Raw genomic sequence first — 27833 nt, forward strand, 5'->3', positions numbered from 1 at the left:
AATGCTTGTGCTTTTTGTTCCGACAGTGCAGTAATATCTAACAAGCAATCTAACAATTCCCCAACTGTCTAATACACACAAATCGAAAGGGGTGAATGAGAATATGTACATATTCATATGGATGAGCGATGGCTGAGGTGCAATAGATGGTATAGAATACAGTATATACATGTGATATGGGTAATGTAAGATATGTAAACATTATTAAAGTGGCATTATTTAAAGTGGCATTTATTAAAGTGCCCAGTGATTGGGTCTCAATGTAGGCAGCAGCCTCTCTGAGTTAGTGATTGCTGTTAAGCAGTCTGATGGCCTTGAGATAGAAGCTGTTTTTCAGTCTCTCGGTCCAAGCTTTGATGCACCTGTACTGACCTCACCTTCTGGATGGTAGTGGTGTGAACAGGCAGTGGCTCGGGTGGTAGTTGTCCTTGATGATCTTTTTGGTCTTGCTGTGACATCGGGTGCTGTAGGTGCCATGGAGGGCAGGTAGTTTACCCCCGGTGATACGTTGCGCAGACCGCACCACCCTCTGGAGAGCCTTGCGGTTGAGGGCGGTGCAGTTGCCGTACCAGGCGGTGATACAGCCCGACAGGATGCCCTCGGTTACTCTAGCTTGAGTAATGATTTCATGGAATGCTTTTGCTTGAGCAGCATAGATCAAGTGATAGTAAAAGGGATGCATTTGCTCCATTTTTTTGTTGGTGACCTACCCTATGTGCACATAGTGTGGGTTTCTTTCTCTATGGAATTTACATGGACTTCAATTAATTCATTATTTTAATTAACTATGAAAACAAATGCACTAGTAGCCTACAGAATATGCAATTCATGTTAGTTTTCGGCGTTATTGAAAAAAATCGTCTCTTCCTTGGTAATTGACAATGTCCAAAACCAATCATTGTGTTCACGAGCTTTTAGACGTTCTCCTCCTTAACCAATATGATGATAGTGAGGGGCGGGTCATATCGTTCAACGGGAGAGGACGAGTTGTCTTTGTGTTGACAAATTGCGAAGATCTAGAGGTAAAATGATCATATTATGCATATAGCTAGTTCTGTTTTACTTTTCATCTCATGGCCCAGTATTGCATGAATAGTGAAATGCGATATTATTTTATAGCGTAACTAACATGTCATTGGATTGCAATGTTTTCACGGACACGGGTAACGTTAGCTAGTTGCTATATGAGCTAGTTGCTAACTAGCTCATACAGACCCCAGTTCATCTGCTGAGACTCATTGTTAGCCTGCTAACGTTAGGTAACTAGTTATCTACATACATCGATTCGTTTGTGAATCCGATGAGGGTAGTACAACATACAACACCCGGAATATCGACCTTGTTAAGTCAGAGAAGCTAGCTAGGTAGTAATAATGTCAGACTGGGTTTTATAAGATGGCTAGCTTGCTAACCGTGGCCATACAAATGGCTTGCTAGCTCGACTGACTGGCTGCTGTACGTCGACATGTTTGTTTAGTTGCGAAAAAGGCGAATGGTTGAACAAAGTCATGTTAGATAGCTAGCTGGCCTAACTACTAATACCAACGGTGGTTTTTCTCTGCATGTTTAAAATACAATGACAATACCTGAAGTAGTTAGCTACCTAAAAATAGCTAGCTAGATACATGGCTAGCTAGCTAAATTGCTAACTCCTAGCTAGCTAATACAACTGGAGATCTTAATTTATTAAGGCTAAGTTAATCGTTAGCTAGATAGAACCTTCTAAGGATGAACTTAGCCTTAAATTGCCTTTGGGGAACCGGGTCCAGGCTGATTGGCTGGCTGGGTGGATTTAGCTAACTATTTCTCAGTTTCTGTTGTTCATGACCATATTTCTGATTCTGTCTTTATTTCTTAGTGTTTGAATGGATATTACCAGGTGCCCGGAGAAATGGGTAAAACAAGACAAGGTTATTGTGGCGTCCTCTTACATTTGTCATCATGCCCATCTGTCAACGCATCTTGCTAGTAGTGCAGTTCTTAGGCACGCTAACGTTACAATTCCCGTGACTAGCAGGTGCATTTAAAGCCCCAACAATACACATTATATACTTGTATTTAGCTAGCTGTTATGGAGTTGTTCAGAACACTTTTCCATATTTTTTTCATCATGATATGGATATTATCCATGTAGAAAGTGAGAATGTGAATGCATTTAATCAGACAAATAAAGTTATGAAACCTGGAATAAAAATGTAACATTCAGTTAGACTGGGAAATGTTAGTTGAGCTGGTAAACTACAAAATTATCTAATTAAAACATTTGTGAACAGCAAGTCATAGTCATTTTCATTTGCGAAATGCAACTAATGTGCAACTTCATAGCCATTTATTATTTTTGATCACACCACAATGGATCAACGTTGTAAAAAAACTAAAACACTGGCCATCCTAGAGCATCACATCACCAACGGTAACTCTAGAGCACTGAATGGATTTGTCTCATGCCGATTTCTGTGGTTCCACTTTCCAGGAGAGACCTCTGTCTTCCTCCATTATGCTGTCAAATAAGAAGTCGGATGCAGGTACCTCTTCTTCCGCATCTTCCTCCTCCTCGGCGGCAGGGGGAGCTGAACGGGCCCCTGAAGCCCAGGCTACTGCCCAGGCTGGGGCCCCTGCTTCAGCACCAGGCCCCATGGAGATCAAGAAGAAAGAGCGGGCCTCCCCAAGTGGGGAGCCTGGCGGACCCCCGCTGCCCCACCCTCCTGGACTCGGGGGTGTGGACCCGGACACGGCCGAGGGCCGCAGGACAAGCCGTCGCAAGCGATCAAAAGTAAAAAACCTATTACTCATGTCCCCCCCATCTTAGAGAGAAATAGAATAAGTCACTACAAGCACATGCCTAGACCAGGAGCACAATGAATGACTATTGAAAATACAGCAATCTTTGTATGGCCATCTAATTAGTGGTGAACAACACCAGAGGAACACAGGGAGCTTGACCTTTGACCTCATCTCAGGTGAGCCGGAACATGGTTTTAATGGAGCGTTTATTGTGCCCATTGTTGCAGGTGGAGTACCGCGAGATGGACGAAAGCCTGGCCAATCTGTCTGAGGACGAATACTACTCGGAGGAGGAGCGCAACGCCAAGGCAGAAAAAGAGAGAAAGCAGGTGATCCCACCGCCTGCTCCGCCCGTGGAGGAGGAGCCGGACAGCGAGCCTGAGGAGCCTTCTGGTGAGTGTGAGTCGGACTGTGCGAAAGTGTGTGTCTGCGAGCGTGAATGTCACATTGGGCAGCGAAAGGTGTGTGTGTATGTGTAAGGGCAGGTAGTGAGTGTGTGTTTGTGGTTTTTCAGGCGTGGAGGGAGCTGCGTTCCAGAGCCGCCTCCCACATGACCGCATGACCTCCCAGGAGGCCGCCTGCTTCCCGGACATCATCAGCGGGCCCCAGCAGACGCAGAAAGTGTTCCTGTACATCCGCAACCGCACAGTGAGAATTTTATTTATTTTAATTTTTATTTAACTAGCCAAGTCAGTTAAGAACAAATTCTTGTTTTCAACGATGGCAGTTAACCCACTGTTCCTAGGCCTTGTTCAGGGGCAGAGCGACTGATTTTCACCTTGTCAGCTCGGGGATTTGATCTTGCAACCTTTCGATTACTAGTCCAACGCTCTAACCACTAGGCTACCTGCCGCCCCATATGCCCCAACACGACTTGCTTCATTCTGGAGAATATTGTACATTTTGGGCTTTGGTCTGAAGTAGTGGCGAATTCTCCATTCTAGCTCCAACTTTGGCTCGATAACCCGAAAATCCAGCTGACCTTCGAAGCCACAGCACAGCAACTTGAAGCGCCATACAACAGTGATACAGTGCTGGTGCACAGGATACACAGTTACCTGGAGAGACACGGCCTCATCAACTTTGGCATCTACAAAAGAGTCAAGCCTTTACCAAGTGAGTATATTAGCTTTCCACTATCTGCGTGATACATAAACTTTATGTACAATGCCTATACTCATTTAGATATGTGCATATTAAACACACCAGTAGTACTTATAGGTATTTAGGCATGCATATACAATGTTTTCCACAAGCACATGGAGTAGCCCGACAAAGAGAAAGTAGCCGCTCAGCGGGGGTTAAGACATCAGGGGTTAAGAGATTTTTGCTGAACAAGCTTTATTTTGGTGTCCTCTGGTACATTCTAATGCTAGATTGTATTTTCAATCAGCAACTATCAAATGTTCATTTTCTCAGCTATCTGCAATACAGGGATGATTAAAGAATGAAGAAGGTGTTTAACGTAAGCTTTGCTACACAGAAAGCAGCAGTTGATTACTCCATTGTCAGCACTTTGATTTAAATCAGTAGACCCTGCATCAATATCTGAAAATTCCATATATGTATCATTAGGTTTTAAAACAATTCAATCTGTTGTCTTTTCTAATATTTTGGACCAGAGTGAGGTTCTTTCTCCACTAGCCTACCTATTGTTTCTGCAGTGAGGAGGATTCACCGTCTGCATCTAATGTTTTCATCATTTATCTGTAGATCACCACCAAAAAGCCTACCGGTATGCAAATGGGTGAGCCAAATGAACAGCTCTCTTACCGATACAATTCAGTAGGATACTGACTAGTCCCTCACTTTAACGTCACTGTCTGGCAAGTCCTGATGGACTTTATATGGAAAATGCAAACAAGATCTTTAGTTGTCCCAATGCGATACAGTGGATATATAACTGCATTGTAAGATTTATGAATGGGAAGGTTGTATGAGATCGACTTCATTCAGTCAGTTCAACACTTTTTTATAAACGAGTTCAAGCTTGCTGTTTGTCAATCGAAGCACAGTATATAGCCTTTACGTCACCACTTCATGGCTACATATGAAACATGCCAGAATCCAATGTTAACTTTTTTTCCTCACTGGCCTGGTCGGTCCAGTTGGCCAAAAATCTGCTGGCCCAAACAGAATTTCTACAGGCCCGGACATAGTGTAGTTGTTAAATGCATTGGGATCATGCAGGGCCTATAGGTTGGCATGTTTTCTCTCTATATTCAGCTATTCATAGGCTACATTTGGTTATTATGAAATGTATTTAAAAGCTGTGTAATAATTTAGCAATGCAAGTCATTAGTCGATTCATTAGATTAGCTTTGTATTAATTACCTTGTTTTTGTTTGTGAAGTATGTCATTTTGAGAAGATTTGAAAATAGGACGCTGCCCCTTTTTAAGACAGAAGGTCCAAAAGAGAGCTTGACTTATTGCTGACTTATTTTTCGTATATTTTTTTTATTTTTTATTTTATTACAGAAAAACTAACATATTCTACAGGGTACAACAAATTACAGATTATACAAAGACCTTAGAAGAAACACACATTGATTGTTTTAACAGCTTTCTTATTAGAAGATTGTAGAATGGTCTTAATGTACTGCTCAAATTCATTATAGAAAACACAAAATAGTTATTTTTGAAATTTACGTTTATGAATATTTGTATTTAATTTCACCTTTATTTAACCAGGTAGGCTAGTTGAGAACACCTTTATTTAACCAGGTAGGCTAGTTGAGAACACCTTTATTTAACCAGGTAGGCTAGTTGAGAACACCTTTATTTAACCAGGTAGGCTAGTTGAGAACACCTTTATTTAACCAGGTAGGCTAGTTGAGAACACCTTTATTTAACCAGGTAGGCTAGTTGAGAACACCTTTATTTAACCAGGTAGGCTAGTTGAGAACACCTTTATTTAACCAGGTAGGCTAGTTGAGAACACCTTTATTTAACCAGGTAGGCTAGTTGAGAACACCTTTATTTAACCAGGTAGGCTAGTTGAGAACACCTTTATTTAACCAGGTAGTCCATTATTGCTAGTTGCAAGTAAAAACACCTTTTATTAAAGGAAACCGAGCAGCACGTTCTCCCATAACAAACCAGGTTCTCCCATAACAATATCCTTATTATGAGAACAAGTTCTCCCATCAATATCTTATTTTACAACTGCAAACATGACCAAGATAAAGCAAGGCAGTGTAATCCTTATTATAGTGTAGCAGTGTCCATAACAATATCCTTATTATTAGATTGCAAGTAACAAAAATAGTTTTCTCCCATAACAATATCCTTATTATAGTAAAGGAAATCCTTATTATAGTAAAGGAAACCGCAGCACGTTCTCCCATAACAATATCCTTATTATAGTAAAGGAAACCGAGCAGCACGTTCTCCCATAACAATATCCTTATTATAGTAAAGGAAACCGCAGCACGTTCTCCCATAACAATATCCTTATTATAGTAAAGGAAACCTAGCAGCACGTTCTCCCATAACAATATCCTTATTATAGTAAAGGAAACTAGCAGCACGTTCTCCCATAACAATATCCTTATTATAGTAAAGGAAACCTTATTATAGTAAAGAAAGCACGTTCTCCCATAACAATATCCTTATTATAGTAAAGGAAACCTAGCAGCACGTTCTCCCATAACAATATCCTTATTATAGTAAAGGAAACCTAGCAGCACGTTCTCCCATAACAATATCCTTATTATAGTAAAGGAAACCGAGCAGCACGTTCTCCCATAACAATATCCTTATTATAGTAAAGGAATTATAGTAAAGCAGCACGTTCTCCCATAACAATATCCTTATTATAGTAAAGGAAACCGAGCAGCACGTTCTCCCATAACAATATCCTTATTATAGTAAAGGAAACCTAGCAGCACGTTCTCCCATAACAATATCCTTATTATAGTAAAGGAAACCAGCACGTTCTCCCATAACAATACGTTCTCCCATAACAATATCCTTATTATAGTAAAGGAAACCGAGCAGCACGTTCTCCCATAACAATATCCTTATTATAGTAAAGGAAACCGAGCAGCACGTTCTCCCATAACAATATCCTTATTATAGTAAAGGAAACCTAGCAGCACGTTCTCCCATAACAATATCCTTATTATAGTAAAGGAAACCTAGCAGCACGTTCTCCCATAACAATATCCTTATTATAGTAAAGGAAACCGAGCAGCACGTTCTCCCATAACAATATCCTTATTATAGTAAAGGTTCTCCCATAACAATAAACACGTTCTCCCATAACAATATCCTTATTATAGTAAAGGAAACCTAGCAGCACGTTCTCCCATAACAATATCCTTATTATAGTAAAGGAAAAGCAGCACGTTCTCCCATAACAATATCCTTATTATAGTAAAGGAAACCTAGCAGCACGTTCTCCCATAACAATATCCTTATTATAGTAAAGGAAACCGAGCAGCACGTTCTCCCATAACAAACAAAAGTCATCAAGAATATTAACAGTTATAAAACTATGAATGTCTTTCCGTATTTTGTTTTACACGTAGACAATGCCAAAGTAAATGCAAAACTGTTTCAGGATGGGTAATATTATGGATCATTCTGAAAGAGGCCTCTTTGACCTTATTAACAAGCAGATATTTGTGTAGTAATAAACATACTTTTTCCCAACAGATATTATTGACAAATGTATTCCAGTAAGTTGTGACGTAAGGAATGGATAATAAAGCACGTATAGATCTGTTGTTCTGAGGTAGTAGGGAGAAACACATTTTCTCTATTGGAGAGTCAACTGGATTAAGCGAGGGCAGGTCAAGAAGGTGAGGTCTGGTTACACCTCTAAACAACATGACAGTTCCAGATGGAATAGCATCAGACTATGGCAAACTCTCTAGGTGTAACAGGGATATTGTAACAAGATAAAAATGCCTCATGAAATTAAGTCTATTTTTTTTTAGCAATGTGTGTGTCAAAAGAACTTATGTGATAGGGCTGGAAATTGACAAGGACCTATCGATACGATTTTATCACGATACATAGATGCTGATACAATATGTATTGCAATTCTCAGCATTCTATATGTGTTGCGATTCAATACTCATTTTATGGCGATTTAATTTTCAAAACGTATTGCTTACTATACGTCTGTTGCAGAGAGACAAGATGGTATTATAATGAGTTTTGATCAGTCAGGGAAATAAAAATGCTGAAAACATGTGGACTCACTATTTAAAAAGAACATAGAGAACAAGCGATGGGATGAAAAATACCAGTTTTGGCTCAGGTACAAACGGCTAGTGCTAACTAACGCTACCTAGCAAAAATAAATAAATTGATACTTGGAGCCAAAGCATCCATTTAATATCGGTCAAAAATAAGATTGCGATATGCAACTCTCGATGTCATACCACATCACTATGATGTGATTGTCAACCACTCTGGTTCTCCTGTGTCCCTGCAGCGAAGAAGACGGGGAAGGTAATAATCATCGGAGGGGGTGTGTCTGGGCTGGCAGCCGCGCGGCAGCTGCAGAGCTTCGGCATGGACGTGACCGTACTGGAGGCCAGGGTGGGTCAACAGAACATTGCTTGTCAACAGAGCTCAATAACCGTAGAAAAACAAATCATTATTATTGGACAAGCTCGGAAAGTTTGTTTCACTCTGCCTCTGATGGATTTCTTCTGTTTTGTGCTAATTGAACACAACCTACATCTACCCATTAGCTAATACACTGAACTGACCAGTAATATATTATTTTCGGCCTTGTGTCCTGTTTTGACCTGGTATAACAGCTAATGGTTAAGGTGTTCCTCTTCACTATGGTAGTTGTATCATATGGTTATTGTCTCCTCAGGACCGCGTTGGGGGGAGAGTGGCCACCTTCCGGAAGGGCAACTATGTGGCTGATCTGGGGGCCATGGTGGTGACAGGACTGGGTAAGGATTACAGTTACAAAATTCTGCTAACTCTCCCAAAAAGACCATGTTTTCCAGAAATCCAGATGGGAAGATCCCCAGAATCAGTGGGAATAAGCAGGAAATCCAGATGGGAAGATCCCCAGAATCAGTGGGGAATAAGCAGGAAATCCTCCAACTGGGATTTTTATAAATTCTGGGAAATTTAACGGAGTTTTGCAACCCTAGTAAGGATGAACAGAGACGTGCATTTTTTTTTAACACAAACAATTACATACGTGTACAGGTGAGGATGTAGATGATTGTAACTCACTTTAAACAGTAATTTCCAATTTGCCTCATTCCTCTCACCTATTATCAAGGAACAATTTACTCTGAAGTATCTATTGACTTCATGATACCTCTACTTTGAATTTGTCAGTGTTCCTGTTAGGACAGCTTCTCACCAGCAGAGGGTGGTGTTGACCATTTCAATGTCGTCTAATCAAATGTCGTCTGAATAAATAGGACAGGAGAGGCAAAAACAATACTTGTTCACCACTTTTCTCCAGTTTCTTAAAAACAATACAAAAACGACTACTGAATATCAGGACGATGAGATTCCTAGGATGTGTTTTAATTAGATATCAAGTTTTCATCTTGTTGTGTGTTCATAATATGTACACAATAGTTATCATCAAGTGATCTGTCAGGCTAGTAAACAGTGACATGCCTTGTAGTTGAAATTGATGAAATGGAGGCTATGTGATGGTTCTATGGTTGTGTAGGCCTATATCCTGATGTTCTATCTGGTGTGTTCTAGGAGGGAATCCCATGGCAGTGGTCAGTAAGCAGGTCAACATGGAGCTGGCCAAGATTAAACAGAAGTGCCCTCTGTACGAAGCAAACGGTCAAGCTGTGAGTGCTGCATCGCTAACTATTTAGTTAACTTACTTTGCATTATGAGGTTTAGGCCACGCTCCCCGTTGATGCCAATGAAGTGCAGTTGGAGTGGAATGCCTGTGTGTAGATATGACAATACATTTTGGTATAATGTTCTATGAGGCCTACATTGGCGTGCTGGTGTCTCGTGCAAGCGTGCTCGGTTTCAGCAGTTTAAATGTCTGCTTACTCCAGATGCAACTTTCTAACATTGGAACCTATTACTATTGGAACCTATTACCATTGGAACCTACTGCTATTGTACACATCACTTTTTGGGTACATCACTATTTGGTTCTCGTTCCCCTATGTTAACTTGCTCCATTTGTTATTTACCTCTTGTGCTGAAGATGTTTAGATTTTATTCAGGACACAACTATGTGCTGTGTTAGCAGAGCCCTTCACTTTGTCTGCAGTGTGGATTCAGTTAGCCGCTTAACAGGGTGGATTCAGTTAGCGCTTAGCCTAGCATTGCCCAATAGCTCAGCCCTCTCCAGGTTGAGACCGGACTCTCCCAATGTAATACTGTTAGACTGGAAATAAACAGCAGTGTCCTTTCTGAACGATTATTTTCTCCCTCCTCTCTGTCATGCAGCGGTATGATGTTTGGGGTTATTTTCAGGCCAGAGTTGTATTCATTAGGGCAAAACCCCAAGGACAATTTAAACAAGCCTTTCTTATTAGACATGTTGAGGTAGTCCCTCCCTGTTTCAGTCCATTTTCTTCTGTTTTGTACCTAATGAATATGACAAAGTTCACAGAGGTGGTAGACATGCGTACGGTTGCTTCCCACACCACGTGCAACTGTTTTCCTTTCCTGCAGGGGACGCTAATTGTCATTTTCAAGTGTATGTAAATCTGTTCAATGTTAAGTTTGTGTTTTGTTTATCTAATTGGTTATTTCTTTGACCCCTGGCCTCAATCCCTCCCTTGTTCACCTCCTGGATCATCTCCTGGCTGACTGCTAAAGGGCGAACGATGCACAAGTGTATGTATTGTTTTACTACATGATAACATTGTTCATCTATTGTTAATAATTAATGTCAAATCTGCTGTCAGTTCCCACTGAAGCAACTGTGTAGTAGACCGGGTCTGTTCTTGAGTGTGTCTATGGTTCAATTGGCTGTAGTATGTTTGTAGTCAGCTATTATTTCAGCTATTTTTTTCCCTTCCAATCCGATACCTTAATGGTAAACGATACTTCCTTTAGGTCAATTTCTTTTTGTAGAGAAAATAAGGATTGCTTTCTAAATTGGATTGCCCTCCCTGCTGACTTCATGTTCATGATTGACATCAAATTGTTTGTATCAAATGTTGTAATCCTATGGTTGATTCTTAACATGTCATTGTATGACTGACTGCTCCCCCAGGTGCCCAAGGAGAAGGATGAGATGGTGGAGCAGGAGTTTAACCGTCTGCTGGAGGCCACCTCCTACCTCAGCCACCAGCTGGACTTCAACTTCCTTAACAACAAGCCTGTGTCTCTGGGACAGGCCCTGGAGGTGGTCATTCAGTAAGTGTTTGGCCCTTTGGCCAGGTCATCTCAATTAACCGAGAAATAAAATCTTGGGCAATTTGGTGAGCTGCATGATTTAGTTCTGGGTCCATACGTGCTAGAAATTGGGAGTTCCCTTCACTAATTTCACCACACGTGCGAAGCAGTTCAAGTTTAAGCACCACTTTCACCCAATCCTGATATACCCAAATAATCGTCAAAAACCCAAACCCTACGCATCCCGTAGCGACAGATTCTTCGGATTACGTGCTGAATCTGCCCACTAGAGATTAGCGGCCAAGTAACTTGTTCAAATTCTGTGATAGTGGTTGTATTTTGTTTTTAATTTTAAAAAGTATCCCTCTTTCTCAATGGCACATTATTATCACTGATGTGTTCGTTTGTCTGGTAACGTCCAATAGGCTGCGGTGTTCGTTTGTCTGTTCATTTGTAACGTCAATAGGCTGTGTTCATTTGGTGTTGAGGTGTTCATTTGTCTGGTAACGTCCAATAGGCTGAGGTGTTTGTTTGTCTGGTAACGTCCAATAGGATGCAGTGTTCGTTTGTCTGGTAACGTCCAATAGGCTGAGGTGTTCATTTGTCTGGTAACGTCCAATAGGCTGAGGTGTTCATTTGTCTGGTAACGTCCAATAGGCTGAGGTGTTTGTTTGTCTGGTAACGTCCAATAGGATGCGGTGTTCGTTTGTCTGGTAACGTCCAATAGGCTGCGGTGTTTGTTTGTCTGGTAACGTCCAATAGGCTGAGGTGTTTGTTTGTCTGGTAACGTCCAATAGGCTGAGGTGTTTGTTTGTCTGGTAATGTACAATAGGCTGAGGTGTTTGTTTGTCTGGTAATGTACAATAGGCTGAGGTGTTTGTTTGTCTGGTAACGTCCAATAGGCTGAGGTGTTTTTTGTCTGGTATCATCCAATAGGTTGCAGGAGAAACATGTGAAAGATGAGCAGATAGAACACTGGAAGAAGATAGTCAAGACCCAAGAGGATCTCAAGGAGCTGTTGAACAAGGTGACCATGAGAGCCACTATCTCAGGTCAAAATAACAACAAGAGTAGCTTGCTTGTAGATGTACTTTGTCCCTCCTTTTTAATATTTTTTCTCCTCTTTTGTATATCTACCTTTCTCGCTTTCCCTCATGTCCTCAGATGGTGGGTACCAAGGAGAGGGTCAAAGAGCTGCATCAGCAGCACAAGGAGGCCAGCGAGGTCAAGCCCCCAAGAGACATCACCGCTGAGTTCCTGGTCAAGAGCAAGCACCGCGACCTGACTGCACTCTGCAAGGTGAGACCACAAGTCAACCACTCACATTCTCAGTCACACCACCCTACAGTAGAGGCAGAGTAGAGGTATGGATGAAATTGGATTAAGGGATGATTGATAATGTTGGTTTTTGAAGTGGATAGGAACAAAATGTGAATGAAATCTTCATCACCTCAATTGACTTGTTCCATACAAATGACTTCAAGCTGCAAGCAGTTAATGACACGTTACTTTGATTACTGTCCTGTTTACTTATTTGTTTTTCCAAAACAAACTAATTCCATTCCTCTGAGGTGTGGTACTTTCTCGACTCACACACCACGTGGATAGCTATAAATCTAACAGCTGGAGTTGTTAGCAGGAGCAATCATCTATTTCTAGGCTCCAGACACAATTTGATTCAATTAAAGGCGTAATCAACTTATGCGTTTTGAATCGCACCTATTTTAAGCCACTTTCATGTAATCATCAGAGTATGTTTTCTGTGCACTGGAACTCCAAATAGCAGCTTGACTAGCAGAATGGCCTGCAGCTACAGTAAAGGCCTAGTCTCTCTACCACTCACTCTTGAATTACTTTCCATCAACTCATAAAGACTTTCCATTGTAATTTTTGTGGTTGTTATGTAGCAAGGATCGCCTCCATTCAAGTATTTTCTTCATATGAGTAAACTGATTTGCAAGGAGAAATATAGAGACTAAGGACTATAGACTGCTGCCTGTCACACTATGGCTGCGTTTACAACGGCAGCCTAATTTAGATCGTTTGCCCAATAGACCAATTAGTGGAAAAAGAATCTGAGTCGGACTGCCTGTTTAAACGCAGCCTAAGAGCTTTAACAGAAATAATGTTAACGTAACAAATGGAGAGATTGGATTTGGGCCATTAAGCCAAGGACAAAGAAGTGTACTTGATACCTAAGTCCAACTTTCATTCAGCCTCCTATTGACATCAACACACGACTAAGTGAGAATTCGACTTAAATAGAATGTTAGGATAGAGACGAAAATATGCTATAAGTTGTGACAATGGCATTATCTCTGAGCAAAACGGACAGTTTCAGCAGCACGTGTTTGCCTGGTCTAATGCCTTGTCTGGTGTGTCATTAAAGACACGGATAAAGCCTCAGACGTGTACTTTCAGGAGGCAAGTTTAAACACAGCTGCTGTCTGAACTTGTCGACTGCCTCGGTCGACTGCCTCCTGAAAAAGCCACTTCTAAGGCGTGACTCAGGCTGGTCTGTCTGGTTGGAAATTGTCCACACACACATACTGAGAGCGTGTTTGATACACACGTAGAGGCTAGGTCATGGTCGGGGAAGCCTTGGGCAGAAGGTTGTGGGGTTTTCGTTTTAGTTGGGCATATTTGTTAGGCCGTGTCAGCCGGCTGGTGGCTGCAGGGGTAAGTGGTGAAATTTGGAAAGGGTGAGTCAGCCCATTTAACTGACTAAGCTGCTGTCCTTCCTACTTGACTTAGAACCTCTTTGGGGGTGTATGCAGCGCAGAACATACACCCCGCTGTTTCCCTTAATATCACTTAGCGTACAGTACACACACACACCTCTGGATGTCCCACAGTGTTTATACCTTGCTGTCCCCTGTCTCCTGTAGGAGTATGATGAGCTGGTGGAGTCGCAGGTCAAACTGGAGGAGAAGCTCCAGGAGCTAGAGGCCAACCCACCCAGGTAAACCTTTAACCCCTGAACTCCAGTGTAAAGGCCTGTTGTGGCCCTATTTCTTAACCCCTGAACTCCAGCGTATTCTTAAGACCTCTTAAGGATCGGACCCGTTTTCTATTTTTTTGGTCCATCATATTTGAAACGCAGAAGGCCATAATATAATATTGCAGTTTAGGCTCAATTTAGCAGTGTGTGCAATGTTTCAGATAGATCCAGTGAAGGAAGCATTGCAAAACCTGACAATATTTTGTATCAAGTCTGCCCAAATGTGCCGAATTGGTCAATTGACACATTTTCAAGTACATAACTATAGAGATCATACAAAAATGATATGTAAATACAACATTTGTTTACACTTTCCCAGGAATGTCATACATGATGGATCATTAGCTTATATACTAACTTTCACACATCTAGATGGCTGGGTGGGGTGGATGTAGAGCCAGAGACAGCAGGGGTTCAAACTGGAGAACCCAGTTCCTACATTTGACTATAAAAATAGATTTTATCAAACAAAACTATGCTACATTTTATCTCTGGGACCCTCAGGATGACAAATCAGAGAAAGCTTACTGAATGTATGTACATTATTTACCTTCAGAGGTGAATGTATCAGACCAGTTGCCGTGATACGTTTTCTTGTTGTTGTGCACTCTCCTCAAACTATTTCATGGTGTTTTTCAACGGTAATAGCTACTGTAAATTGGACAGTGCAGTTAGATTAACAAAATTTATGCTTTCTGCCCATATAATGCATGTCTATGTCCTGGAAGGTTTGCTGTTACTTAAAATGTCATGCTAATCACATTAGCGCATGTTAGCTCAACCGTCCCGGTTTAGGGACACCGATTTATGGAATGTCATGCCAGTGTTTGGCTTTACAATGACATTGGAGTAGGCAAGAAGTACAGGCGGGTCTGGGAGCGGGCTACAGGCGGGTCTGGGAGCGGGCTACAGGCGGGTCTGGGAGCGGGCTACAGGCGGGTCCGGGAGCGGGCTACAGGCGGGTCCGGGAGCGGGCTACAGGCGTGTCCGGGAGCGGGGCTACAGGCGGGTCTGGGAGCGGGGCTACAGGCGGGTCTGGGAGCGGGGCTACAGGCGGGTCTGCGGCCGGGGATACAGGCGGGTCTGGGAGCGGGGCTACAGGCGGGTCTGGGAGCGGGCTACAGGCGGGTCTGGGAGCGGGCTACAGGCGGGTCTGGGAGCGGGCTACAGGCGGGTCTGGGAGCGGGCTACAGGTGGGTCTGGGAGCGGGTCTGGGGAGCGGGCTACAGGCGGGTCTGGGAGCGGGCTACAGGCGGGTCTGGGAGCGGGCTACAGGCGGGTCTGGGAGCGGGCTACAGGCGGGTCTGGGAGCGGGCTACAGGCGGGTCTGGGAGCGGGGCTACAGGCGGGTCTGGGAGCGGGCTACAGGCGGGTCTGGGAGCGGGGATACAGGCGGGTCTGGGAGCGGGGATACAGGCGGGTCTGGGAGCGGGGATACAGGCGGGTCTGGGAGCGGGGCTACAGGCGGGTCTGGGAGCGGGCTACAGGTGGGTCTGGGAGTGGGCTAAATGTGTTCACATCCATCCTTTCTTATCTAACCCTCTGATAATCTCTCCACAGTGACGTGTACCTGTCGTCCCGGGACAGACAGATCCTCGACTGGCACTTTGCCAACCTGGAGTTCGCCAACGCCACACCCCTCTCCACCCTCTCGCTCAAGCACTGGGACCAGGTACACTCCCACTCATACTCACTCATTAAAGGTTGACTTAGCGAGATGAGTTGCATGCTAAAAGTAAACACAATATCGGGTGAATTTTGGCAACAGCTAAGAGCGTTGAAGCTCGAGGCTAAACTTGTCAGCTCTTTTGCTCCAGTAGCTACCAGGTTGTAGCAGCGTGAAGCGCAGATACTGTGTGACTGTGTGAGAGCAAAGGATTGAATCACGCGCATCTCATTATCTACGGTGCTGCTCATTGCAACGTCATCTGGCTGAGTCTACCTTTAAGATTTCTTCTTGCCCTTCCACTAAACCAATCTGTCTTGTCCTGGCACTTCTCTCCTAGTAAGCACATCCACACTAGATCAGATGATGACATCAGTATGCACTAACTATAAATTGCTATTAGACACCAGGTCCAGTTGAATCAAGGCCATTCAAACCACCAGACTCGTCTCCATAAACCACACATAACTGACATTGAGCCTGAATGTTTTCTAGTCCCTGTAAACCATATATAACCCACATCTTGTTGTTTTTTTCTCCCTCCCTCTCCTGTCCAGGACGACGACTTTGAGTTCACAGGCAGCCACCTGACAGTGAGGAACGGCTACTCCTGTGTCCCTGTGGCTCTGGCCGAGGGCCTGGACATCAAACTGAACACTGCAGTACGGCAGGTCCGGTACACAGCCTCTGGTACGTTTTCAGGATGTGTGTGAGTAGCTGTCTCTGATTGTCAATCTGTGCGTCTCTTTTTGTTTATGTGTGTTAAACTAGACCATGTGTATATCATGTGTATATCTCCAGGCTGTGAGGTGATAGCAGTCAACACGCGCTCCACCACCCAGACGTTCATATACAAGTGTGACGCGGTGCTGTGCACCCTACCCCTGGGTGTCATGAAACAACAGCCCCCGCCGTGCAGTTTGTTCCCCCCCTGCCTGAGTGGAAGACCGCAGCTATCCAGAGGATGGGCTTTGGAAACCTCAACAAGGTACAGGACACCCCTCCAATTGGCGTTGTAACACTTTGCGTCTCTGTTTGGTGTTTGTCCTGAAGTACAAGTCCTTTGGGAGTCTTGCTGCTAAAACAAGGTACTGAAAATCCCTCACTGGGGGGGCTGTGACATCTTGTGTCTCTGTTGTCTTGGTGTGTGTCTGTTATTTTTGGTGTTTCTACCCATCTGGACTGAGATGGATGGAAGACTCATTTTGAAGTCTTGCTGCTGTGTCCTTGAAGAAGGAACTTGACCTTCAGTGAGAAGCCTGCTGCTGTAAAAATGGATGTCTATACAGAAAAAAAAGCCTCTTGGCTCACTTGATACTAAACTACCAGGAAGTGAAGTAAAAATCTGATAATCTCTCCTGCTGTCAAGACATGTATTTCACTCATTCAGTCGCCCTATCAATTTACATGAGCATATTTTATTACATTGTATCAAGCATTATTCAGCCTGGGTGTTTTGGACGAGAGAACAAGGTTTTTCTTATTATGCCCCTGCACCACTCTCCCCTGGTTGGAGGACTTGTTGAAAAATGGGAATGAAATATATACAGTGCCTTGCATAAGTATTCACCCCACCTTGGTGTTTTTCCCTATTTTGTTGCATTACAACCTGTAATTTAAATAGATTTTTGAGAATTTACAATTACATTGTCATGGAAATTCTACACAGGGACACTCAAAGTCAATCTTAAATGAATCATTCTTTATTAACAGCATGCTGGAGATGCATAAAGTACCTGTCTGAAGTGAGCTCTGCCGGGGCAGTCCCGTTAGCTGTCTTTGTAAGCAGTATATAAGACAAGTTATATTTGCATGATTTAGCTTATTCATCATTCATGTTTGGTTCATGCATGTGACCGACCAATACCTATCCCATATATCCCATTTAGCAGACGCTTTTGTCCAAAGCGACTTACAAGTCGGCTGGGGCCACTACTTTTGCATATGGGTGGCCCCAGCGGGAATCGAACCCACGACGCTTGGCGTTGCAAGCGCCATGCTCTATCGACTGAGCCACACAGGACCCATACCTCACAATACCTCTCTCCTAGCTGAGACCTTGAAACTGAAATATCCCTTTCGTTCTCAAACAATGTTCTGGGCGTATTGCCAGATTGCAGATACTGATAGTGAGGATTCCCTCCAAGGCACGATCAATCAGTCACTTGCAAGAACACAGTCGAATTGGTTATTAGAAAAGCACAAACATAAAATGTTTCATCACAGCATGCTCCCTCAACAACTTCTGTCGCGTCGTGACGAAACTGGACATTTTAATGCCCCCAGCACAAGGTGCACCTATATAATGATCATGCTGTTTAATCAGCCACACCTGTCAGGTGTAGGAATTATTTTGGCAAAGGACAAATTATCCCTAACAGGGATATAAACAAATTTGTGCACAACATTTGATAGAAATAAGCCTTTTATGCATATGGAAAATCTAAGATGTTTTATTTCAGCTCAATTAAACATGGGACCAATACTTTACATGTTGTGTTTATATTTTTGTTCAGTGTATCTAAAAAAAAAAAGAATCTTAAGAAAATGTAATTTTGACATTATGGGGTATTCAGGCTGTAACACAACAAAATGTAGAACAAGTCAAGGGATGTGAATACTTTCTGAAGGCACTGTGGATATACAGTACCAGTCAAACGACACACCTACTCCAGGGTTTTTCTTATTTTTACTATTTTCTACATCTTAGAATAATAGTGAAGACAACAAAACTATGACATAACGTAATAACTAAAAAAGGATTAAACATATCAAATTTTTCAAAGTAGCCCACCCTTTGCATTCTCTCAATCAGCTTCACCTGGAATGCTTTTCCAACAGTATTGAAGGAGTTCCCACATATGCTAAGCACTTGTTGGCTGCTTTTCCTTTATTCTGCGGTCCAACTCATCCCAAACCATCTTAACTGGGTTAAGGTTGAGTGATTGTGGAGGCCAGATCATCTGATGCAACACGTCATCACTCACCTTCTTGGTCAAATAGCACTAAGCGTAAACCAGATGGGATGGTGTATCGCTGTAGAATGCTGTGGTAACCATGCTGGTTAAGTGTGCCAGACAATGTCACCAGCAAAGCACCATCACATCACCTCCTCTATGCTTCACGGTGGGAACCACACATGTGGAGATCATCCGTTCACCTACCCTGTGTCTCACAAAGACATGGCGGTTGGAACCAAAAATCTCACATTTGGACTCGTCGTTTCTTGGCCCAAGCAAGTCTCCTTCTTATTGGTGTCCTTTTAGTATTGGTTTCTTTGCAGCATTTCGACCATGAAGGTCTGATTCACACAGTCTCCTCTGCACAGTTGATGTTGAGATGTGTCTGTGACTTGAAATCTGAAGCATTTATTTGAGCTGAAATTTCTGAGGCTGGTAACTCTAATGAACTTATCCTCTGCAGCAGAGGTAACTCTGGGTCTTCTTATCCTGTGGCGGTCCTCATGAGAGCCCCTCTTTGTTTTTTGCGACTGCACATGAAGAAACTTTAAAAGTTTCCCGGATTGACTGTCCTTCATGTCTTAACATAAGGATGGACTGTTTCTCTTTGCTTATTTGAGCTGTTCTTGCCATAATATGAACTTGGTCTTTTACCAAATAGGGCTATTTTCTGTATACCACACCATCCTTGTCACAACACAACTGAAACGCATTAAGAAGGAAAGAAATTCCACAAATGTACTCTTAACAAGGCACACTTGTTAATTGAAATACATTCCAGGTGACTACCTCATGAAGCTGGTTGAGAAAATGCCAAGTGTGTGCAAAGGGTGGCTACTTTGGAGAATCTCAAATGTTATTTCATATTTTAGGGTTTCATTATTATTTATTATTATTCTACAATATAGAAAATAGTAAAAAAAAGAATAATAATAAAAACCCTGGAATGAGTAGATGTCCTGTGTGTGTGTAAATAAATATATATATATATATATGTGTGTGTGTGTGTGTGTGTGTGTGTGTGTAAGTAAATATATATATATATATATATATGTATTTATGTATGTTTTTTTTCTTAATTGGACTGGACTCCAAGTGTATCGGCCCATCATTGAATCACTCCGGTCATAGTTTAGACAAACCCATCTTTCACAGTACATTACCGTTTTACTTTTGCAACAACATCCTTCTATTTTACTGATGTCTTACGAGGGTCTTGAACCTCTATTTGGACCATTTCTACAGAGATTGCCTCTTTAAATAAACACTTTACCTAAGAGTATAATCATATTTCCCATTGATTGATTATAGTTTTCCGGATCTCCTAACAGTACTGTTTATAGGTCAGACATTATGACTTAACAACCACTCCTTGACCTGATGCCAAAAGAGATGATCTATTGATTCTGTTTCCTCATGGCAGTCTGCACAGAGCTGACTGTCCAAAGCTCCATATATTAAGCATTCCTTTTGTGGCGAGAATTTTATACAACAGTTTAAATTGAAAAGAACGGCTCGATGCGTCACTTGTAAATCAGTTCATAAACCCGTAGCCATGGTATTGGGACCTTTAGACTTGTTCCCAATTGTCATGGATTTTATGCAGCATAGTTGTCAAACCTATCGACCTTAACTGATACATTTGATGATTTATACTAGTCATTTTAAGCCATGGATGGTTTTTCATTGGAGGCAGACAAAACCAATTCATTACTTTGAGCAATTGCCTCTTCCATTTTTGTGCCAGAGCTGCGATGAGTTGGTTATACACCTCCATACACCTTGAATTGCTGGTGTAAGTTTCACAGTCCTTATTTACGATGTTGTTCATAAACATGATACCTCCCTTATACATTTGTATTAGTACATTGGATGTTAGCCATATTATTTGCTCTTTTATTTGTTTGACATTTTCTGAAGGATGAAATTGGAATTGTAACCAACTCTTTATGGCTTCATAAAAATAAAAAGAAAAAGTACAAGGTTACCTCTCTCTCCAACACAGCTATTTATCCTGCTTTATAGCAATTCAGGGAGAGAGGAATGTGTGCGGGTGAGTGAGTGTTTTGGAAATCTGTTAGTAATCAGATAAGAGTCCTCCTCCACTCTCTCTCGCTCCTCTTTTTTTCTTCCTGAGCCCTGATGTGCATCATCTACTGCAGAGTTTCAATCTGCTAATTCGGCTGCAGCAGAAAATGCTGCATTATTATGCAATGAGACCTGTTTGTGGCACCATGTGGCCACCAGAGGGAGCTCCGTCTCTGGATCACTTGAATGGAGCAATCTGCTTCTAATGACAGCGTTTGCATATGAAAAGATTATTGTGCGTGAAATGAATCTTAAACAACTTCTCATAAATATAGAACAGGCAGTTGGAACAATAGAGATTTATATAATTCAGTTGTGTTTAATACTGAGGGTCAGAACGATGTTGAAATGCAGTTGCTCAGACTTCACATTTGGTCCGGTTCCAACTTTCCCTTTGGTGTCTCCTTATAAAACAGTTAAATTCTGATTTCTGACACTTCTGGTTTCGTTCTGATCACTAGCATCATCAGAAAGGCCTAGAGCTCAGAATTTCCCTCAATCTCTGGCTCCCTGCCAAATATATTGACTCATTGCTCAACTCCAAACTGTGTCTGAGAAACTGTCCTGAATAGAGTGACTAGACTGGTGTCTGTGGGGTGTATTGAGTCACTCATGCTGATGTATGTTCCTCCCGTCACCAGGTGGTGCTGTGTTTTGACCGTGTGTTCTGGGACCCCAGTGTGAACCTGTTTGGCCATGTGGGCAGCACTACAGCCAGCAGGGGAGAACTCTTCCTCTTCTGGAACCTTTACAAAGGTGAGTAGGGCTGGGTGATATGGACAAAATATAATTTCATGGTCAAAAAAATAGTTATGTTTTTAATAATAATAAGTTCACAATTTCCTGCACTCATTTGAGAATTTCCACACTGACACGTAGTGCTGCTAGATATAGGCAAACAATCTAGGCCTTATTTTTTTTTTCTCCAAATGTTGCAATTGCATTGTGATTTAGAGCAAAACACTTGGGTGAACTGTTGGAATCGTTTGAAATTGAATGATTATTCAAATTCTATATTTAGAATATAATAGTGGGCACTTTGAATACAGTGTTTGACTTGGCAACAAATGAAAATGCCAGGGAGGAGTTATTGTGACAGGGTAGGAACCAAAGTGTTGACAAGTGTTTCCTAGGGGACTCTAATCTTTGGCTACATTGAATGTTTTCTCTGAGCAACTTCATGTAGCTAACATTCTTGCTTCACATATTCGTCTTTGATTTAGAAGATACTGTTGCACAAAAAACATTCACTGGTATTATCAGGCTGTATCGCTAGTTATGTTTGCTCTGACTCAGTACATTTATTAGCTACCTAGCGACTAGTATTAGCGGCTAACAAGGTTTAGGCCCAACTTACAGTGTAATTATATTAAGCAGCAAAGTGAAAACAGCATTGTTGTCATCAACATTGTTGCATGTGCTGCATTGACCATGCAGACTGAACGCAAAAGTGTCTCGTGCTCAAGGAAAAACTAATGTGCTCCTTGAGTGTCAGGGGGCGGGGTTAAATCTATGGAAAGCGGCATGGAGAGAGAGATGACTCCAGTAGCAAAGTCAACTATAAAAATGGACATTACACACAGCATATCACATTTAACCAATCATTGAAATACCATTATAGAAGGTAAAGTAAAAACTCAAACCAGTCCATGTAAAATACAGTATACCACCCAGCCCCAAAGGTGAGCACAGTGAACTAGTCAGTTCTTTCTGAACTCTGACTCTGAACTGTGACTCTGTTTTGATCTCCTTCATTGCACTGATCAGGTGAAAGCCAGCCTGATGATAAGCTTCTTCGACTATGTGGTTTTCAATTGTCAAGTCTTCTCCCGTGGCAGATAAAGGAGAGGATAGATTTATAAGCAACTGAGTTAGAGACATTGATATTTGGATATAGTCACACATTGTTTTTTTGACAGAATTTCCTTCTCTAAATTAATGACATTTTCAGTGGAGGAATAATTACTCAATTGTCATCTTTACTTTTACTCAAATATATGTTAATAGAAAATGACTCAAGTAAAAGTGAAAGTCACGCATTAAAATACTAAAAGTATCTGGTTTTAAATGTACTTAACTGTGGTGGGAAAATTACTTAAATGTCATACTTGAGTAAAAGTAAATGCCATCCATCAAATTCCTCATATTAAGCAAACCACATGGTACACTTGTCTTGCTGCTTGTTATTTACAGACAGCCAGGGGCACACTAACACTCAGACATAATTTACCAACGCAGTATTTGTGTTTAGTAAGTCTGTCATAGCGATATATTGATAGGTTGGTGAATTGGACCATATAGCTGTCCTGCATGAGCATTTGAAATGTAACAAGTACTTTTGGGTGTCAGGGAAAATGTATAAAGTACAGATTTTCTTTAGGAATGTAGGGGAGTAAAGGTTGGGGCAGCACGTGGCCTAATGGTTAGAGTGTTGGGACAGTAACTGAAAGGTTGCTGGATCGAATCCCCAAGCTGACAAGGTAAAAATCTGTCCTTCTGCCCCTGAACAAGGCAGTTAACCCACTGTTCCTAGGCCATCATTGTAAATAAGAATTTGTTCTTAACTCACTTGCCTAGTTAAATAAAATACAGTACAGATACCCCACAAAATGACTTAAGTAGTACTTTAAAGTATTTTTACGTAGTTACTTTACACAACTGCCTTTTTGACAGTGTTACTGCGAAATTGACCCATGTGTTCCCAGCCCCCATACTGCTGGCGCTGATGGCCGGAGAGGCGGCCGGCATCATGGAGAACATCAGCGACGACGTCATTGTCGGACGCTGCCTCGCCATCCTCAAAGGTATCTTCGGAAGCAGCGCTGTACCTCAGGTATGTGTGAATTTGCTTGTTTTGTACATAAAAATAGAATAACACTCAATATGGCCTCCACCGGTCCTCCCACCACGTAACGTAAACTTGAATCATAATATCCATTTCTATAGTTTGAGTCCTTTCCAATCACCAGTCAAATACATCATGAAAAAATGGTTCATATGTAGTTATTCGTGTTGGAACTGTCTAGTGTTTCCCAACCATGTTTACTGGAATCTAATATCGGTATGGAAACTGTCTTTTCTTTGTTGTCACGGCAGCCCAAGGAAACGGTGGTGACGCGTTGGCGTGCCGACCCCTGGGCACGGGGCTCCTACTCGTACGTGGCGGCCGGTTCCTCCGGTAACGACTATGACCTCATGGCCCAGCCCATCACCCCCGGTCCCGCCATCCCCGGAGCATCACAGGTAACACATGGGACTACTAACACATCTGACCACTAAGAAATACGATACATTACGAGACAGTTTCCCAAATACAAATTAAGCCCAGTCCTGGGTCAATAAGTACACTCAGTGGAAAATCTCCATTCAAAGTGCTTTCAGGTCCAGGAATAGGCTACTTCTGTGCAGTACTCTGCTTTGTGATTAACCTGTCTGGGAACAGGGAACCCCTCGCCAACAGCCAATGAAATTGCAGGGCGCCAAATACAAATCAACATAAATCAAATTTCTCAAACATACAAGTAGTAGGCACCATTTTAAAGATACAATTCTCGTTAATCCAGCCACAGTGTCTGATTTCAAAAATGCTTTACAGCGAAAGCTCCACAAACGATTATGTTAGGTCACCACCAAGTCACAGAAAAACCCAGCCAAAGAGAGGAGTCACAAAAAGCACAAAGAGATAAAATGAATCACTAACCTTTGATGATCTTCATCAGATGACACTCATAGGACTTCATGTTAGACAATACATGTATGTTTTGTTCGATAAAGTGCATATTTATATCCAAAAAATCTAATTTTACATTGGCGTGTTATGTTCAGTAATGTTTTGCAGAGCCACATCAATTTACAGAAATACTCATCATAAATGTTGATGAAAATACAAGTGTTATGCATGGAACTTTAGATACACTTCTCCTTAATGCAACCGGTGTGTCAGATTTCAAAAAAACATACCATGCAATAATCTGAGTACGAAGCTCAGAGCCCAAACCAGCCAAAATAAATATCTGCCATGTTGCGCAGTCAACATTAGTCAGAAATAGCATTATAAATATTCACTTACCTTTGATGATCTTCATCAGAATGCACTCCCAGGAATCCCAGTTCCACAATCAATTTTTTATTTGTTCGATAAAGTTCATAATTTATGTCCATATACCTCCTTTTGTTAGGGCGTTTGGTAAAAAAAAAATCGAAATGCAACTTCCAGCGGAAATATCGGACACAAATTCCAAAAAGTTAGATTACTGGTCGTAGAAACATATCAAACGTTGTATAGAATCAATCTTTAGGATGTTTTTAGCATAAATGTTCAATAATGTTCCAACCGGAGAATTCCATTGTCTGTAGAAAAGCCATGGAACGAGAGCTAACTCTCTCGTGACCGTGCGTCATGAGCCTGTGACACTCTGCCAGACCTCTGACTCAATGAGCCCTCATTCCCCCCTCCTTTATAGTAGAAGCCTCAAACGACGGTTGACATCTAGTGGAAGCCTTAGGAAGTGCAATTTGACCCCATAGACACTGTATTCGATAGGCCAAGCTTTGAAAAACTACAAACCTCAGATTTCCCACTTCCTGGTTGGATTTTTCTCAGGTTTTCGCCTGCTATATGCGTTATGTTATACTCACAGACATCATTCAAACAGTTTTAGAAACTTCAGGAGTGTTTTCTATCCAAATGTACTAATAATATGCATATATTAGCATCTGGGACTGAGTGGGAGGTAGTTTACTCTGGGCACGCTATTCATCCAAAAGTGAAAATGCTCCCCCCTATCCCAAAGAAGCTGTGAACACTGCATATATAAATATAGCTGCAAGCAGCAATGCCAGGGTTCAGTCATGTGCCCACTGTGCCACGATCAGGAAAAATGTCACTTTGCCCTAGGACGAGTTACTTATGTAATGTTTACCACGCTTGCCAAATATCAGAATTCAATTTGATGTATTTTTGATCATTTTCAATGAGGTTGACTACTTTCAAAGTATTCTTATCCAGAACCACTGGACCAATCGGCACCAACTTTGGTATATTACATCTATGGATGCACATCTTCAAACGCAATAATCTGTTGCCAGAAGAGTAGCGGTTTTCTTAAAATGGCAGACCTGAGAAATAAGTATAATAATAATGAACCAGATCAAATATGATAAGGTGTCACCATCACTGCTGAACCCCTAATAACACACTCCACTACTTATTTCTGTACTGGCATCCCACTTTTGATTCGTATATAGTGAATGGAGTGGCAAAGGCCCGAACCCGACATTATTTTGCATACATGCATGTTGTCCTTATGAATAAAGAGTGTTAAGCCCAATCTATTACATCATCAGAACCTTCACCTTGTTCTAAGCCAATGAGAACACTGGATATTAGCGCAAGTTTATATTTAAAAATCATACCCGGAACCACCAGAGCATATTTGCAAAATCTCATCCTCCTTAGCAAACCCAAGACGTTCTGACATGGGAACACTCATATTTCTGTGTTGGTTGATATGTTTGTCATCCCCCCCTTCGTTCGCAGCCCGTCCCACGTCTGTTCTTCGCCGGCGAGCACACGATCCGCAACTACCCGGCCACGGTGCACGGCGCTTTGCTCAGCGGCCTGCGAGAGGCGGGACGCATCGCCGACCAGTTCCTGGGCGCCATGTACACCCTCCCCCGACAAGCCACGCCGACTGCCGCCCCTCAGCCCTCCCCCAGTGTCTAGAACCCTGCCCCTTTTACCAATGTCCTTCTATGTTCAAGTGATGTCGGTGACTCCCGCTAACTAAGGTGTAAAAAAAAAAAATGTGCCTGTCATTTTGTGTTAATGTTTAACCACCATCGATGTTACTGGACAAACAAACTGCACATTCCCAAAGGACCGAGACAGCACCAGTCATGTCTCGGGCACATCTCTTATCCTGCATCGTTCCCCCTCATCCCTCAACAGTCAATGCAGTTAAGTGGAACTCTCAGCTGGTTTCGTGTCCCTTCCAGCACCACTAGTTAACCATAGTGCTGTTTGAACAGGCTCATGCTAGGATCTGGTTGTTGAAGGTAATGAAAGCCTCTTTGGGAGGACAGATCTGGTTCCCAGTCTTATTCCAGTAGAAAGACACTACACTAGGTGTAATGCTAATCCTGGTCCACTTTATCGTCGCCCAGCCCGGGACTTGAACCAGCGACCTTCCTGTTACTGGTCCACCTCCCTAACATTACATGGATGGAGGGGCTGAAGAGAAGGATCAGCAGCCAATAAGCCACAAAGGACAGCCAATCACTCGCTGATCCATCCCTAGCTAGCATTAGCACTGTTTCACTCCTGATGTATTTTTCTATGAAACATTCTAGCTGCTACGATGTTGTAGCCTACAGTGCATTGTATTGATTGTTTTAAGGATAATGTTAGTTGTATGCCTCCTACTGAATAGGACCTGTACCGTGTAGGGTATGATGCATGGAGTAGTGGGGGAAAAGATAAATACTATGACTTGTGTTGTGAATGTTTTTGTTACTTATTGTATTTAGCAGCTTGTCTTGGTGTATTTTGTCGGCGTTGCATACCCTTTTGATATGTTTTCAACATTTGGGTATACAAATCTAATAAATGCATGTGTGTCCCAAAAAAAGGGTTTGTTATTGAACAGGTTCAGATAGTACCTCCCTGTTTCACTTCTTCCATTTCATGCCTAGTGAACACAACCCAGGCAATTATGAGTGGAGGAGATGGTCAATGACTTGCTTCCTGTGTCCAAACACAGAGGTTGCTTCCCAATCATCTCCTGAAGTGTACACACTTTCAAAGATGATCTATTAAATTGAGAAGCTAGTCGAGGTGACTGCTCTAACCATGGAAATAGATGTCAATGATTCAAGGAAGGCAAGAGCAGGTGAGACCATTCTAGCCAATGAGAGGGCAGATAGTTGTGCCTGTAGTTCACACATGTAAATTGTTTGTCTCAAAGTTGCCAGAATGCCACATGCATTCACTTGTAACAGCCTGGAAACTTCCATTTGATC

At 42.1% G+C, this 27833-nt stretch overlaps 1 protein-coding gene across 1 annotated transcript; it reads left to right on the forward strand.

The window, feature by feature from the left end:
- The first annotated feature begins 952 nt into the window (after positions 1-952).
- kdm1a (lysine (K)-specific demethylase 1a) lies at positions 953-27442 on the forward strand. The gene is given in 22 exon segments (XM_064928615.1): positions 953-1022; positions 1859-1910; positions 2474-2773; positions 3012-3177; positions 3299-3432; positions 3729-3900; positions 8232-8338; positions 8625-8706; positions 9488-9582; positions 10577-10594; positions 10977-11119; positions 12035-12125; positions 12263-12397; positions 13987-14060; positions 15660-15771; positions 16323-16455; positions 16567-16674; positions 16677-16753; positions 21455-21569; positions 23519-23646; positions 23910-24056; positions 26353-27442. Coding segments are annotated over 21 exon segments (2568 nt in total). The 5' UTR covers positions 953-1022; positions 1859-1865; the 3' UTR covers positions 26539-27442.
- The last annotated feature ends 391 nt before the right edge of the window (positions 27443-27833 follow it).

The sequence above is a fragment of the Oncorhynchus masou genome, chromosome 21 (assembly GCF_036934945.1).
Source record: "Oncorhynchus masou masou isolate Uvic2021 chromosome 21, UVic_Omas_1.1, whole genome shotgun sequence".
In the NCBI taxonomy this organism is placed as follows: domain Eukaryota; kingdom Metazoa; phylum Chordata; class Actinopteri; order Salmoniformes; family Salmonidae; genus Oncorhynchus; species Oncorhynchus masou.